The 17,324-nt window shown below is 47.3% G+C and overlaps 1 protein-coding gene across 3 annotated transcripts in view; it reads right to left on the bottom strand.

Moving 5' to 3' along the window:
• The window catches only part of RFX4 (regulatory factor X4), a 123,264-nt gene that overhangs the window by 40,744 nt on the left and 65,196 nt on the right, over window positions 1–17,324 (bottom strand). For all 3 annotated transcript variants that reach the window (XM_084880116.1, XM_084880117.1, XM_084880118.1), the window contains exons 5-8: window positions 15,972–16,033; window positions 11,829–12,042; window positions 10,403–10,480; window positions 6,413–6,576 (exon numbers count right to left, since the gene is read on the bottom strand). In XM_084880116.1, the coding sequence (XP_084736242.1) occupies window positions 6,413–6,576; window positions 10,403–10,480; window positions 11,829–12,042; window positions 15,972–16,033 (518 nt within the window). The remainder of the gene's footprint in view (window positions 1–6,412; window positions 6,577–10,402; window positions 10,481–11,828; window positions 12,043–15,971; window positions 16,034–17,324) is intronic.

Below are 17,324 nucleotides of genomic sequence, written 5' to 3'. Positions count from 1 at the left end.
TGGATTAATGGCTCCCAACCCCCGGTGCACCGAGTTCAGATGTATTCCCCATGAGGCCCTACCCAAATGCTCCCCTTTCTCCCTCTGATTTCAGCCCCTCCCCGCAGCTCACCTCATTCCCACGGGCACTAGCCCCCTTTCTGTGTCTCCAGGCCCCTGCCGGGCCCTTTGTACTTGCTGCTCCCTCTCCCTCTGCCTGGAAAGCCGCTGCCCCAGAGAGCAGCCTGGCTCCCTTCCTTCCCAGATTCCCAGATCTCCCACTATCTCAACACTCTCAATCCTGCCATATGTTTTAAAGACCCTTTTGGCTTCTGTGATGAAAATCAAGTGTAGGAGGGTGAGGACAGAACAGGGAGATCTGTGCAGAGTTCCTGCAAGAGTCCGGGCAAGAGGGAGGACGAGGGTGGTACCACTGGAAATAATGCGATATGATCAGATTAAAACATTTTGAAGGCAGAGCCAACAGGATTTCCGGTGAGTGGGTCTGGGTGTGTGAGGGGAAAAAAGGAAGTCAAGTGTGTCTTCCTGAAAGGAAAGGGACTATGCGCCCCTGTGCCTGTGCCTAGCAGCGTGCCTGGCTCAGAGGAAGTGCTGACTCAATGTTGAAGACTGAGTGGGCCCGAAGCCCTGCACCTGCAGCAAAGCAAAGCTTCTAAATCAGTGTCAGCTAGTAGCACATTGGGTCTGACTTCTGAGGTTAAATCTCAAAAACACTTGCTGCTCTTAACAGAGGTCAGAATCTAGAGACGTGTCCAGTGTGACCCTCCTGCAGCTACTGGACCGACAGGGACGGGGCCTTGCCATTCTCTGTCCATGACACTTACCCAGGAGGATTACTCACGGCTGGGGTGGGGAGTGGCCTTTGTCTGGGAGCAGCAAGTAAGCAGCAGGATTGCTGATGGGCCTTTCACTTGGTGCAATTGGTTGGCTTAAGCTGAAGAAAGGCAAGGGGGGTTCTGCCTGGAAAAGATTCTACTTTGGGACTCAGACATGGGGCTGCGGGACTTTGAGTAACCTCAATCTTCAGGCTGCCCTGCTCAGGGGTCCAGAGAAGGAGCTAGCCTCCCCTCATCACCTGGTCTGAGAGATGCCTCCCTGCCCACTCCTCCTTCCCATAGCATCAGGGGATGGGGACCACACCCCTTCTCAACATATCTCCTCCCACAGCACACTGGCTGCAGCCTGACTTTTTCCTCTGCTGACTTATCCTGCCTCCCTCCCCAGGCTGGCTTTCCCGGCCTTCCCTGCACATGCAGGGCTTTGGGTTCACTGAGTCTTCAACATTTTTTCAGCACGTCCTGTGTGCCAGGCACTCTGCTAGGCACAGGCACAAGCACAGGGGTGCATAATCCCTTTCCTTCCCCTCCCTTTCCTGCAGATGCTCCCACACCTTTTGCCCTTCCCCTGCATCTGAGCTCCCACTTGAAACTGCCAGAATGATCTCCAGCAGTGATGCTGGTACAACAGCAAAGTGGTGATAATAGCAGCCACTTTTTAATGAGTGCAAGGTGACAAGCACTAAACACTTCACACGTATTTTCTTACTTACCCTTCACCAACAAGTAGGTGCTATTGTTATTCTCAGCAGGGAGGTGAGAAACTTGAGGCTCAGAGAAGTTACTTTATTTGCCAAGGAGATGCAGCAATAAGTGCAAGAGCCAAGATTTAAGCCCAGTGCGGCCTGGCTGCAGGCTAGGTGATGGAAACACCCACACTGTGCACACACCTGAGATGCTGGATCCCCACTTTGCGCGCACGTGTTCTCCCCCCACCTTCCTGCCCCCACACACAGACCAGGGCCTCCTGCTGCTTTTCGGCCACAGGGCTGGCTATTGCTTAGAACTTCAGTCTTCTCTTTGCTTCACTGATACCTTATCTTTCTTGACCATCCATCCCCAACCCCCTACACCCAAATAAGTTTCCTTATATCTGCTAGACCAATGGTTATTTAACAGCCACTGTGCCAGCACTCCTTGAGCGGTCACAGAGGTGAATGGCCCAAGTTTGAGAATGATCTATCTTGCACGTAAGAGTGCATGATTCATGGTTCTCTCTATTATGTTGTCACTTACTTCACCAGAAAGCATATTTCAATTTGCTTTGCAGAGCAGTTAAAGAAGGGGCGGGTGGTCTGGCAGCTACGCCCCAGCCTAAGCCAGGAGGGCTGTGAGAACTGCTAGACCAGATTCCACCCCTGGCCTGGCACAGGGCTGGGCACACAGAAGGCATGCAGAGAAGTGAGGGACAAATAAACAACTGAAAAGTCACTGGTCTTTCCAAAAACTTTGTCTTCCTGATTTAATGGAAAGGCACTGGATTTATAAGCCAAAGGTCATTTTGGCAATTAACTATGTAATTTTAAAGAAGTGAATCCTCTGGCAGACTGTAAGCTCGGTGAGGGCAGGGTGCACATTTATCTCCTTTAATGCTGCATCCAGGACCTAGCACAGTATAGTAATCATACACATCTGTTTAATGAATGAGTGAATATTGAGTTCTGGCTGTTTCATTTATTTGCAGATGAAGATGGACAAGTGATTTCAGCTCTTAAGCTTTAACTTTCACTTCTATAAAAATAAGACAATTAGCCGAAACCAGTTTGGCTCAGTGGATAGAGCATTGGCCTGCAGACTGAAAAGTCCCAGGTTCAGTTCCGGTCAAGGGCATGTACCTTGGTTGCAGGCACATCCCCAGTAGGGGGTGTGCAAGAGGCAGCTGATCGATGATTCTCTCTCATCGATGCTTCTAATTCTCTATTCCTCTCTCTTCCTCTCTCTAAAAAAAAAAATCAATAAAATATATTTAAAAAAAATAAGAAAATTAGAAGTGGCGGCAGCAGGGGTATTTTGTTTGTACCCCATGCACTGCTTTACAATAAACTATAATGCCTTGTGTGTAGCACCTGGTAAGCAGTATTAGCAGCATGTAAAGCTCTTATAAAGATGTGAATACTTGTAGTGATCCTGCAGGAGGTCCCTTCTTAGTAAAACGGAGAGAGCTGAGGCCACAACCACCTAGCCTGGAATTTGTGGAAAGACAGGACTTGGGAGCTGGCTCATCTGTGTTAGAGGGAGGCAAGCAGGACATCCCACAGCCAAGGAAGAACTCAGCTTAAATTGGCAAAGGCCGAGTGTGAAGTAGTATGAGTACATGGAGCTCTGGGAGCCACAGAGGCAGAAGGCATTCGCATTTATTCACAAGGTCTTCTCCATGGGCCCAGCCATATGCTCCTGACTGGGGCAGGAGAGGAGAGCCCACCTCTGAGGAGCAGCTTGGAAGAGGGGAGCAGCCAGTGCTGTAGAGAAGCATGCGGTCCCACTCAGACTATCCTCTCTATAACAAAAGCCTCTAGAGTGGCTAGGGGGAGAGGGTGGGGAATACTGTTGGCCTGGGCGCGGGGAGAGACTCACTGCAGGTGGCCAGGGGAGGGGAGGATGAAAAGGAAAAGCTTTCTAACCTTGGCAGAAACCATCATGGGCTCAAACTACTAGAGATTTATTTCTGGAGTGGGATATGATCACTGAAAATGCCCAACATTGACTGCCAAAACCTCAGGCTTACTTACGACTGAGTCAGGATAACAGAGAGCCCCACCCTCACCCCATCCCCAAACAGGCTAACAAGTGTAATAGTGGTACACGGGAGACCTAATGCTGATGATGTAGCAGTAACATTGAAAAAACTCCTCAACAAACAAACTTCCAACCTAAACACAGGCACTCCAAAAGAATTTAAATCTGCTGGGATACGAAAGGTAACCATAGCAACAGTAAAACCCAACCCCAATGAACTCCTGAATAACCTGGCTCACTTCCTCACATTAAGAGCCTAGGAGAAGAAAAGGCATGCTCATTTCCAGGCATAAATACTACTTACCTCTGTGTTTACTGCTCCACAAACTGTTTGGCAGTCAATATAAAATTGTAAGATACACAAGAAATTAAGAAGAACACACTCCCACGAGATAAAGCAATCTATGGAACCAGACTATCAAACAGGGAATTTAAAGTAACCATGATTGTGCCTAAAGAAATATGAAAAGGAACAAATAAAGCCCAAAGTTAGAAGGAAGGAACTAAATAAAACAAAAGCCCCAGAACCAGATGGCTTCACAGGCGAATCCTACCAAACATTTAAAGCAAAATTAATACCTATCTTTTTCTAACTATTCCAAAAAACTGAAAACAAAGGAATGCTTCCAAACTCATTCTGGGCCAACATTACTCTGATGCCCAAAATAGACAAAGACACTACAAAAAAGGAAAATTATAGGCCAATATTCCTGATGAGCATGATGCAAATTTTCTCACAGCCAATTAGCCCACTAAATTCAAGAGTACACTAAAAGAATCATATACCATGATCAAGTGCCAGGGATGCAAGGATGGGGCTCAATACCTCCATATAAATCAACGTGATATACCACATCAACAAAATGAGGGATAAAAACCACATGATGACTTGAGTAGATGGAGAAAAAGCATTTGAAAAACTCAATATCCATGATAAGAACTCTCAACAAAGTGGATATAGAGGGAACATACCTCACCATAATAAAGGACATTTATAACAAACCCACAGCAAACATCACACTCAATGGTAAAAGCTGAAAGCTTTTCCTCTAAGATCAGATAGAAGGCAAGGGTGCCCACTGTTGCTACTTTCATTCAACTTCTAAGTGAGAAGACGTCTCAGAACTAAACAACAACAAACTTGGTCCCAATTCATAAATGTGGAAGTGGCACTTTGAAGACACAGTGCTCCTTCTTTCCAAGTGTAAGACGTATGTTAGACGACAGGGGAAACCTAAATTAAATCTCAAAGAAATACTGTAGTTTAGAAAGTCTCCAATCACAAAGCAATAAAGGGGGGAGAGAGGGGGGGAGAAAACATAACCAGAAAATGCTAGCTCCTGACAATTGGAACATTTTAAATCTCTTTTTAAATTCTTAGGACACAGAAGAACTCCAAACCAATATATTTAGAAAAATAACAATTATTAAAATATTACATATCAAAACCTATGGCATACAGTCAAAACAGTGCTCAAAGAAAAACCTAAACCTGAAATACTTGTGCTATAAAACAAGGGTAAAAAGTGTAAATAAATCAGGCATCTATTTTTTGGTAAATTTTGGGTGTGTGTGTGTGACTGATATAACTGAAGCTCCTAGAATTGGAACAGGCACATAGGAAGCATTCAATAAGTATTTGTTGAGTAAATGAATAATAGTAAGCTTAAGAAAGGAAAGGAACAAGTTAGTAAAATAAAAGCAGATATTAATATATTAGAAAAAATAATAGCACCAGTAAGTATGTCCAAAAGGTTTTTTTCTTGAAAAAATAAAATTAGGCAAGCTAACTACAAAGAAATGGCAGAAAGCACAACCACACAAACTAAAATACAGTAAAGCAGAAATAACCAGACTCGGAGGAAATTCAGTGAGTGCACAAACCCACTTTGCTCAACCCTAAGCAAATTAATTTAAAAATCTGGAAGAAATGGATCATTTTTTAGGACAATATAATTTACCAAAACTTGCCTCAGAGAAAATAGAAAATCTAACCTGAGCACTTATTATATGAAAAAAAAAAAAAGTTTTTGAAGATTTACTCCCATAAAACACAAGGCCCGGATGGCTTCAAAAGGGAACTAATTCCATGCGATCTTTAAGAGCAAGTCATTTCAATACAATTTAAACTGGTTTAGACCTTAGGGAAAAAAGGGCAGGGAGCTTCCAGACTCCTTTTATGAAACAAAAACAAAAATCAAGCCAAAACCAGTTTGGCTCAGTGGATAGAGTGTCAGTCTGTGGACTGAATGGTCCCGGGTGCGATTCTGGTCAAGGGCATGTACATTGGTTGCGGACACATCCCCGGTGGGGGATGTGCAGGAGGCAGTTGGTCGAGGTTTCTAGCTCTCTATCCCTCTCCCTTTCTCTCTGTAAAAAAATCAATAAAATATATATTTTTTAAAATCAAAACAACCAAAAAGCAAGAATACCAATAACATAAAAAGAAAATGCAGACCAATCTTATTTATGACTTTTGATGCAGAAAACCTAAATAAAACATTAACAAATAAAATCCTGCAACACATTAAAGAAATTAATGATGCTCTGGGCAGGGGACCTGGTGTCTGGAGAAAAAGAAGAACGGGGTGGGGGTGGGGGGGTCTTCACTGTACGCCATTATTATACATTTTGAATTTTTAACCATTTTTAAATTTTAATTAAGAAAAAACAATGTTAGCGGTGCTCATACTACCATTGGGTTTTTCCTTTTAGTGCTTTGTGTTAGAGACTTTCTAAACAAGGGAGGCCCCAGACAGTGCATGATTAGAACCCATAAAGAGAAGCAGGAGCAGTAAATGCTGGGGACCAGCCCTGCGGGGAGAGAGAAGTGTGCTCACCTGTCAGGTAATGCCTGCAGCACGGTGGGCATCAGCACTCCCGAAATCGCTTTGTAGAGGATGGAGTCACACACGCCGACGATGTTCACCACCGTGGAGGAGCCCAGCACAGGCAGCATGTGGGGCGGCATTCCTTGCCAAAAGTGCAGAAGGAAACTTTGAACCTGTATCGACCCACAGAGAGAAGAACCATGAGGTCACACAGGGCCCTCCCATCAGAGGCCTGGGACTCGGCCAAGGCCACCCCAGCCTGGGGTGGCTCAGGAGGTGAAAGGTCCTCCCTGCCCCGTGTGTGCCATGCCCACTGCTGGAGAACCATGTGGCCTGGCAGCCTGGGTCTGTTCTGCCCTGGGAGAGGATTAGCACCTTAACCCCTCACCCCACTTCGTGCTTACTGTGGTCTGAGGAGAATTTAAGGGAGGGAGGGTGGGTTTTGCCTTTTAAAAGCTCAGATTATTAGAATTTACTATTCTAGGGACTTATTTGTACCCCAGGGCCATGAGTAAGAGGAATAAGTCTGGAAGGGAAGAGAAAAGGTGCTACAAACAAAAATCTCCTGATTCAAACCTAGGTGCCCCAAACTAGGTGAAGTGCAAGGCTCTCTTCATATCCAAATGCCTCCCTTTTCCCAAAGAGCCCTGACAGATAGTGTCACTATAGGATCCTAGATGCTGATATCTGGGCAGTAAGCTGCATGGCACAGATCAGGAATATAGTAAGCACTCCAATGTGGGATATTATTAATATGACAGCAGGAACACAAACTGGATTGCTGATAGCAAATGGTTGAATGAACTTCCAAAGCGGAGAACCCCCAATGGCCCTGACACCTGTCTTTTAGTATGACTTGAAGGTCAGGGAGAGAGCAGAGTAGGGGGAGAGGGGTGGAACAAGGTAAGTGAAGGGAAATGATAGAAGACGGTTAACCTGTACATATAACAACATGTAAAAATGTATAGACTTTAGCCAACATTGGGGAATGGCTCATCTTGAAGCTGGGGAATACCTGAACTTTTGTGATCTCATGGGTTCCACATGGCTCCTGGACTATTGTATCCTCCCTTCCTCCACAGGTGGCGCTCTCTCACCCACGGCATTGTCCACATTCCTGGCTCCCCTATGCGTCCTGAGCCAATGCAAGGGGAAAGCCAGTGCCTCAGCCCGATACTTTGGAGGGGGTACTCTTACTGGCATTAGCTTTGTTTACTGAGTGCCTACGACATGCCAGATACTCTGCATAGGTTCTCTCATTTAACACTCATAATACTATTCCAGCGAGACTCATCACTCCCATTTTGCAGAGACATTCCCCTACTTGTCCAAAGCCAGTAGCAAGCCAGGCAATGGTGACATAGAGTCCCTGTCTGCCTGTCCCATGGCTGCCTTGTTCTTCACATGGTAACTGGGTTTCTACCCCATTCCTGAGACTGCCTGCTGCCCCCTTCCTGCCCCGGCACCTGCAGTGTCCTTCAGGCCCCTCCGAGGAGGAGGTCTTGCTTTCCCTTCACCAGGCTCCCCCGACCCCAGCCTGGCGACCTGCTCTCACTTCTTCCAACTCTATGGCCTGCCTGGATTTCCCAGTGTTGACACTGTGTGGGAGGCCTCGGAGGCGAGGAATGGGAAGAAAAGCAGGTCCCTGACTTCCTGAAGGGGAAATGGTAGTTGCCAAAAACATGATCCAAGTGGTGGATGCAGTCAGCTTTGTAAATTGTGAAACTCAAGTCACAGTTTTGTTAATTCCATGAAAGTGAAAATACGGCCAAGTTTTCATCCAGACTGAACATTAAAGCTACAATCCAGATGAGGGAAGATTTGCATGTCAGGGTTTCAGTCCTAGCACCACTATCAACCAGGGGTGTGATATCTCTACACCTCAGTTTCCTCACGTGGAAAATGGGAACAGAAGTAGTATTTACTGCATAGGTTTTGGTAATGATTCCTTAAAAGTACTTATTATAGTGCTTGGCATGTAGTAGATGCTTAATAAACGTTAGCTATTACTATTATATCATGGAGGCACTAATAGGCCCAAGAAATCAGGATTCCATCCTAAGCATCTGGCACACCCTTGCCTAAATTTGAGTGTCAGCCAGCCAGAATCCTCCCTGTGGCTCTGCTCACCTGCCTTTGGGACATCTGGTGGCTGGCAGTTGGCCTGGCTGGGCCTGAGAGATGGCCACATTGCATGTACAAGGTGCCTGCCCTCCAGAGTACTCCCTTGCTGTTCTCTGACCCCCTGGGGATTGGCCTCAGGCTGGGTCCTGATCCTCTGCCTGCCCTTCCAACTCCAAGGAGATAGCTCTGCCCAGCTGATTCCTACGATCTGGTACATTCTGGATTCATTTGCCTTTCCATGAGTTCCTTGCATGCAACCCTACTCTTTTAGTCGATTTCCAGCAGAAATCCTGGAAAGACCAGGGGCTGTGTGTGTAAACCAACATTCGTACCAGCATATGTGGGAGAGGCACAGGAGCCCTGAGCAGCACTCCTCCTCTGGAGCCGCCTTTGCAGGGGGTGTTTTACCCAGACCTCCCTTCCTACTATGTGCATGTTAGACCATTTAATGTCCAAAGGTACTGTTCCTCGGAGTGAGAGGAAAAAGGAAGGAGTGGGAACAGTGCAAAGCTTAGGAGCTGATACTTGGAAGTTGGATGTGAAATGGACAGACAGTGCTTATATCTGGAGGTAGAGCTGACAGGACTTCCCAACAGACTGGATATGAAGAGGAAAAGAGAAGAATCGAGTTCTGTGGCCTGAATGACTGGGTGGATGGTAGTGGTAAGCTAAGACTTGGAAAGCAGATTTGGGGCAGAAAATTAGTACTCTGGTTTGGCCCTGTTAACTTAGATGTCAATTGAATCTGGACCTCAGGACTGAGTATATGAGATGAGTTACCAGCGTTTATAAAATGGAGATAATAGTGTCTAACTATTGTTAGGATGAAATCACATCCCTTCTATAAAATGCCTGGATCACGTAGGCATTTAACAAGTGAAAACTTATTATTAGACAGAAGGAAGAAGTTCTGATTCTTTGCAAGCATAAGAGGTGAAGTAATCAGAGGCAAATAATTGAAAGAGGTTATTTAGTTTCCTGCCCTATCTGGTTTGGCTCAGTGGATAGAGCATCAGCCTGCAGACTGAGGGGTCCCAGGTTTGATTCCAGTCAAGGGCACATGCCCAGGTTGCCGGCTCAATCCCCAGTGGGATTCAGGAGGTAGCTGATCGATGGTTCTCTCTCATCATTGATGTTTCTCTTTCTTTCTCCCTCTCCCATCCTCTCTGTAAAAAATCAATAAAAGCTATATATATTTTTAAAATCTATTAAATTAGTTTCTTGAATTAACTCTTTCAGTCCCTTACTGGTGGGCTTTGATATATATATGGATCATATTGAGAATGGAGGGGACCAGTATCCAGCTCCAAATGCACCACAGTGGATGAGCCTCTGGAGAAATTAAATCCAAAATACAGAAATGCTTTCCTGAGTCTGTAATTCTGGATGTAATGCTACCCTGACAAAACTGTCTCCCTTACAGGCCAGTCAGGCAGGATGCGGCTCACTGGTTAGACTGGGGAAAGGCCACACAGGAGGTCTATGAAGTTAAGACAGCAAAAGTGCCCAGTTCTGCCGAAACCAGTTTGGCTCAGTGGATAGAGCTTCGGTCTGCGGACTGAAAGGTCCCAGGTTAGATTCTGGTCAAGGGCATGTACCTTGGTTGCCGGCACATCCCCAGTGGGGGGTATGCAAGAGGCAGCTGATCGATGATTCTCTCTCATCGATGTTTCTACTCTCTCTCCCTCTCTCTCCCTCTCTGTAAAAAATCAATAAAATTTTTTTTTTTTTTTTTAAAGTGCCCGGCTCCTAGGATCACTGTGAAGATTAAGTAAGCCCCAATGTGCCCTGGGGCTTCCAGGTCAGGCACTGAGCAGCAGCTCATGGAACAGGAATCACTTTATTATATTTTAACACAGACGCTTGTTGACCTACCTCATCAAAGTTGGCTCTTATTACAGTGTCCAGTATTCTCTGACAGTGTGTTCTGTACATCATAATAAAGGTAGAAACCTGTGGAGGTGAGGGATCAACAGGGAGGGATGCATTAGTACATGTTACTGCTGCCCTTGGAATATCAATTTTCAACTCACTTATTCCCTGTTGAGGGGATGACATTCACCTAACTCTTCCTCATCCTGCAAGACCCCTCTGAGACCCTCTTTCCTTAGGTGATGCTCACTCACCTTCATGCAACCCCTGAGAGTGTTTCTCTACCAGAATACTGACTTGTGGTGTGGAAACACAGGTTGCACTCTCTGTCCGCATTCCATCCTATGAAACTGTGGGCTTTGGGAGAATGAAGTGGCACATTACTTGTGCTTTTTTATCCAGCATTTAGCACAGCGCCTGGCACATAGTAGAGCTCAGCAGGGCTTATGAATTAAACTCTCCTCTTCGGCTGATGTAGTGAAAAGTTAAAATGCAGTGTGTGTAAGAGGTGTTTTAGCCACAATCAGAGAGACACTGGCAATCCTCTGGATCTGCTTAGCAAAAAAATTTTCTCTCCCATCTCCTCTTATCCAAAATTTTCAAAGCTATGGTATAAGAAGTCTGTGGGGGGAAAAAGCACATTTGAGAAACAATAAGGATTTATCTAGTTCTTAGATTGAAAGTACTCTTTGCATTCTTTTTGTTGCAGACATGTGCTTAATACAAAGGTAGTTTGCTTTGCAACCATCTGGCTCCCTGCTCGACTCTGAGCAGGCCTCCTGCCTCATCCACCACCACCCCAGCTCCCAGCGTCACGTGGGGACAGTAGAAGCTCTGTACCTATTGGCACACTGGTTGCACCAGGATAGGTGCGTGAGACATGTGACGACCCAGGGGAAAGTCCCCAGATTTGTGTTTCCAATAATTTCCTCCAGGTACCCTATGGCCCAAACTGAATTGCTATACCAAGAAAAATCTTATCTACGGGACTATGATTTCACCTTATCCTGGGCAGCGCACAGGAAAATAAGCTTTATAACAAAGCCATCAGAGGAGAGGGGCCCTTCCTTTGTGACAGGAGGCAGTAAAACTCATAGATGGGTGGGTAGGTTGGTTGTAGGTAATTAAACTTTTTATTTTAGAATAATAATAGATCCGTAATAAAGTTTTGAAGATAGTGCAGGGAGTTCCCATATAACCCCACACCCAGTTATCTGTATTGTTAATATCTCACATTAGTATGGGGCATTTGTCATAACTAATGAACTGATACATTACTATTAATGAAAGTCCATGCTTGATTCAGATTTCTAACTTTGTATTTTTAAACTCACCATTTTGTAGTGAGTGAGTGAGAGAGAGAGAGAGAGAGAGAGAGTTGTGTGAAAGAGATAAACCACCCTCCCTCCAACCCTTCGGACACAGTCACCTTCTCCTCGGGCAGACTGGCTGGCAGATTGAGATCTTTGACATTTGGAAACTCTGGCAGCAACGTCCCAAGTTTGGACCGGGGTGAGTATGCCACCGTCTGCTTGCTCGCTTCTTTCTTGCCCGTCTCGCTCACCCAGGCGGCTCCTTTCTTGGAATACATCACATCATAATACTGGGAGCTCTCCTTCACAGCAATGCCGTAGTAATGGTACCTGGGCCCAGGGAGAGAGAAAGCCCAGGCACGTTATGGGGTGGCTTTTCCTGAGCAGGGCTGCCCAAGGCCACGGGCGACTGGGCCCGTCCTCTCTGGGCGAGAAGCACTAACGCTCTGGTGGAGGCTTGACATCTCTGAAGTCTGGAGTTAAACCAGAGTTCCATGTTGCCAGCCATCAATCACGCAGGTAAAAATAACCAAAATTGCCTCCCACAGAAAATGTTAAGTCAAATACTTTGCAGAGTGAGGGAATGAAAAATATTTCCATTTGTACTTAACCTCTTCTATCGAGCCAAGTGTGACCCAGGGACAGGGCATTTGGGTCTCCCCTGCTATGAAGACCCACGAAGAAGGTGGGTTTATGGCTGCAAACTACCAACCAAAAGTCATTGGGCCCGTTTTCCTTAATAGATGGTGATCATAAAGAACTCTAAGCAGATAAATTCAGTGCTTCTGTTGACAGTGAATGTAAAGCAAAGACCAGAACTTTGTATTAACTAAGAATGGGCTTACTGACAGCAGTATTTCCCATTGAGCCTAATGGAGGGAGGCTTTTAAGATTTTAGCTACAACCTGTTGAACACTTGTTCTGTGCTAGGCACTTTGGTAAGTGCTGTTTTTACTTAATTTGTAAAACAATACTACAAAGTGGGGATTATTACAGTCTTTTTACAGATGGGAAAATGGAGGCAAGAAAGCTTAATCTGCTCAGGGTTACTGGGCTGTTTTGGGAAAGAACCTGGTCTTACACACAGGTCTGTCCCACCACGAAACCCTCGCTAGGACCACTGTGCGGGGTATTACAAACCTGGGTGTTTGTCAGAGCCATTCATGGAGCACAATCAAAGCACAGCATCCTGGGCCCCTTCCCAGGATTGGAAGTGTGGGATGGGGCCCAGGGCCAGCACTGACACAAGCATCACAGGTAACCCTGACGGCCGTCAGTTAAAGCTGGCCAGCCTGCTGGGGGAGCACCTGCGTTACCCTCCGACTCTGTGCTCCCAAACCGCCGGAGGGACTGTCGCTCTCTGCTACTCCACCACAGCAGCTCCCAGGCTGCTAAATGCTTGACACACCCATTCCTTGTTTCATCTCACAAAACCTCGTGAGGCTGGAACTAATGACCATCCCACTGCACAGACGAGGGACCGAAAGGCCCAGAGAATTTAAATAACGCACCAAGATCACCCCATAAGCACGAGAGGCAGGATTTGAACCTCCAAAGGGCTTCACCCTCAAACTTCACCGACAGCAAGAATCCCCTACACAACATATTACAGTACTGACTCCTGGGCCCCAGCCCAAAGACTCTGACTGAGTAGGCTGAGAGGAGATTTTCACAATCACACATCAATGTCCATCAAGCTTTCAGAAACACGGCCACACAGTAACGATTCTTTCCCTCCCACAGAAGTCTGGTTGGTGGCAGTCACAACACAACACAAACCAGAAAGCATTCTGAGGTATGGCCCAGGAATCACAGGGAGGAGAGGCAAGCACAGGTAACGCATCCTCCAAACTACCCCCTCCCCCCCCCCCCCCCCCCCCCACACACACACACACAAATCCCGTTCCTCTAGGTACCATTCTGTCATATTTCTGCTTAGCGGGCATCTCGTCTCTATCTGAATGCCTCCTGGGATGAGGTACCCAGGCCCTCCTAAGGGAGCCCAGTTCATTTTGGGTCCGAATAGTTCCCAGAAAGCTCTCTCTGTGTGGAGCCGATCTGCCTCCTGCGCCTTCTACTTCCCAACTGTCATAACTGCCCTTCCTGCTCCCCACCCCCCAGCAGGAGGGGGAGGGGCGTTCCATTCCGAGGGCCCCGACACACACACCCTTCAAGGGGAAGGCAGTTAGGACCAGCCTCCCCACGGTTACAACGCTCCTCTCCATAACGTCTTAAGACTGAGAGAGGGGCAACAATCCGGATCAGACCATTTCTTGATTTTTCAGAGTGTGTACTGCTAAAAGCCACAACTACGGAAGTCATTGCTCTGATCGTTTCTGAATTTTCCTATATGTTTCAGTTTTGTAGGGCAGGTCTAAAACCCTCCGCTGGCCATCCCCACCCGCAGCCCCAGCCCCTTTATTCTGCCCAGGTACATTTGCTGAGGGATTTTGTTTGTTTGTTTGTTTGCTTGCTTGCCTTAATAAGACCAAGCAGCAGGTTGGAGACTAGAACTTCTTATTACCTTTCAAATGGTTGGAGGTGTGACCACCCTTGGAGAATCCATATGGAGGAGAAGCCATGAAATAAATCACGTGGAATTTTAAAAGAAGTGTTTCCCAATTTGCGAACTTTGAGGTTAAAGAAAAACAAACAAACAAACAAATAAAAACCACCCAGGCGCTCACATGAAGACAGAGGAACACTTCCTCCGAGTGTATGTAGACAGGAAATCTTTCTGTTCTAGCTTCTCTGTTTCTCCTCTTAGAAATGGGCAACAATATATGGAAGCCAGTGACTCTCTACAGACCACCTTTGGGTGCTGCCCGACAAACAAGAAAGGGAGAATGTGGCTCTTGTACTCTATACCCTTACCAAGGCTGAAGCCTTATTCTAAAACAGACCCTGGAATTTCTCACCACAAACAAGTTTTGTTCCCCAGAGTAGTCACCGTGGAAGATCATGTGCAATTTATTCCAAATGTCCCTGGCTAACAACTGTTCATCTCCTTGGACATCACCGCCAGAGCTTCTGAGCCCCACAAATAAATCGGTCTCAGTATTTTCAGGACTTCAGCAAAAAATGAGTTTTCCCAGTTTGGTCATCCACTCTCTTTAAGTTGGCCCCCATGCTAAGCCCACACTGGGAGGGCGGGTGGGTACCTGCTGCCAGGACTGGTGGGAGTTGGGGAGGGAGCAGTACTGGACACGCTGCTTTTGGATCACCCTTGGTCACAAGTCTTGTGAGTCTTCCGTGGTGGTTTTTATTGAAAAAATTTTCAGTGTTTTGTAAGTCACTATGTGCTGACCTGCTACATGTCAAAATGTTGAGAAATGTTGCATAATAAGCACCCTCTAGTGGAGTCCCAATGCGTATTAACATAATCAAGGTTCTGAGAAGTCCTGCCTCGAGGAATCTGTTCAAAACTCAGCGCTTACCAAACTTACATGGCCATCACACCCTTTTCGAGAACCAGTTCCCGAAGTGCAGCAATTTTTGAACACCCTTTGAGGCAAGTTTTACAAATGCAGATTTTCGTGAAGCCTGCTGCACAGCAGAGGTAGAGATTTCCTTCCCATTGGCTCACAGCGGTCGGCAGGTGTCCACCTATCCCTCACACTCCTCAGGACCACTCCCCCGTGGTTATTCGCTATGAGAACCCCTTTTTGCAACCAAATTGTCTTTTTCCTGTCTGTCTCCCCTATGGGAAGTGTGCTCCATGGAGGCAGGGCCTGTCTGCTCATGTGTTCCCGGCGGGCAGCGCCCTCTATCTGACACAGGAAATGAGAACCGAACAGGTTGGTTGGCTGACAGACTGCTGAAAGGGAAGCCGTATGCCCTGTGCACTAGTGTGGGTGCACCTGTCCCCCTTCTCCCCCTCAGGTTTATTAGGACGGTTGCTCCTTTGGCCGGCTGGCTGGCTGGATGCTATGAGAGCAGAGAGTTTGCTCAGTGAAACAATCTAGGTAAACCTGGAGGTTGACCAAGAAGCTACAAGGTGCTCCTGTAAATAATGCCCAAGAAGATTTTACACAAAGGCCTTTCGGGCAGGGTGGCAAAAAGTTGGATTCCTTAGGAGGCCCAGGTGGTCCTGGGCTTTGGACAGCCTCTCTCAGGGGTGCTGGGAGAGGGGGCCCTGATGTCTTAAACACCCTCCCCACCCTGTCCCCGCCCCTGCCCTGTGCAATGGCTAGACATAGGCTTCCCGCCAGGCCTGCAGACAGAGCTCGCTCAGCCTGGGGTGGGGGCCCGGTGCTTACTTGGACTGTCCGCGGGTCCCGAGTCTTCTGGTGGTTAACTGGGGAAACTGCTGCCTTATGATCTGTAAGTCAACACAAGAATCAGTTACCGCGGGAAGAGCTGGGAGCACAGGGACTGAGTTTCACGATCAGCAATCTCAGGGAGGGAGGGCATCGCAGATACCGCAGGCTGCAGTGACTTATTAGGATCTCCCTGGGTCCCGAGGAGGAGACCAGGGTCAGGGAGGGGGAGCCCTTGAATGGTGGTGGGGCTCTGGCTCTGAGGGTCTCATTTGGCACTCCGTGCTTCACCCCTCTACTTACAATGTAGGGAGAGAACGGTGGACCCAGAACTTCGTCACTCCCCTGCTTAAAGTACCCCAATGGCTCCCATCCACCTGAACTAAAGCCCACCCCAGCCTCTGTAACCTGGTCCCTGCTCACCTCCTGGCCCTTGTTCCTCCCCCTCTCACCCTCAGTCACCAGGGCCCAGCCACGCTGGTTTTTTTGCCCCCTATTACTGAAATACAACCAGGCCCCCCACTGGGGGCCTTGGCACCACAGTTCCCCATGCCCACATTGCAATCTGAGCAATTGTCCATCCCAGATGGGCTCCTTCTCCTATGTTACGCCGGGGGTGAGGGCCCTCGGCCCAGTGGCCTTCTCCCATCAGCCATGCAGAGTAGCCCAGCAGCCCCTGGCCATTACGCAGCCCTGCTTTATGTCTTCCCACCCCACCCTACCCTCAGTAGACCAAAAGCTCCATGAGAGCAGGGCCTGGTGCAGGGCATAGCACGTGCAAAGAACTTGATCCTTATTTGCTGCTGGAGGACATCAGTAGTCATCTGCAGAGTGGAGGAAGGGACCCGCTGCTGCCCAGGATAACCACATAGATCTGCTGGAAGCCTGGGAGGAGGGGCCGTCGGGCAAGGTGAAAACACCCATAAGAGCCTCAGCTTCATCCCCGGGTTCCCAGCACCATTGTCTGTGGGCAGGCAGAACGGTGCCACCTGGATCAGATCCCAGCTCAACCTTTTGTTAGGAGGATGCCCCTGGGCAAGTTATTTAACACTCAAATGGGAATAATAACCCCAACCTCAGAGAATTTTTGTGAAAATTAAATAAATAAATGTACGTAAATAATTTGCAGCAGTGCCTGGAACTTAAGGATGTGTCAATAATGGATGAAAAAGCCGAGACCAGTTTGGCTCAGTGGATAGAGCATCAGCCTGTGGACTGAAAGGTCCCAGGTTCGATTCCTGTCAGGGGCATGTACCTTGGTTGCAGGTACATCCCCAGTAGGGGGTGTGCAGGAGGCAGCTGATCGATGATCCTCTCTCATCAATGTTTCTAACTCTCTATCCCTCTCTCTTC

Source organism: Pipistrellus hanaki (assembly GCF_964339955.1).
Source record: "Pipistrellus hanaki genome assembly, chromosome: 3".
NCBI lineage: Eukaryota > Metazoa > Chordata > Mammalia > Chiroptera > Vespertilionidae > Pipistrellus > Pipistrellus hanaki.
This window is presented reverse-complemented; position numbering and strand designations above follow the sequence as displayed.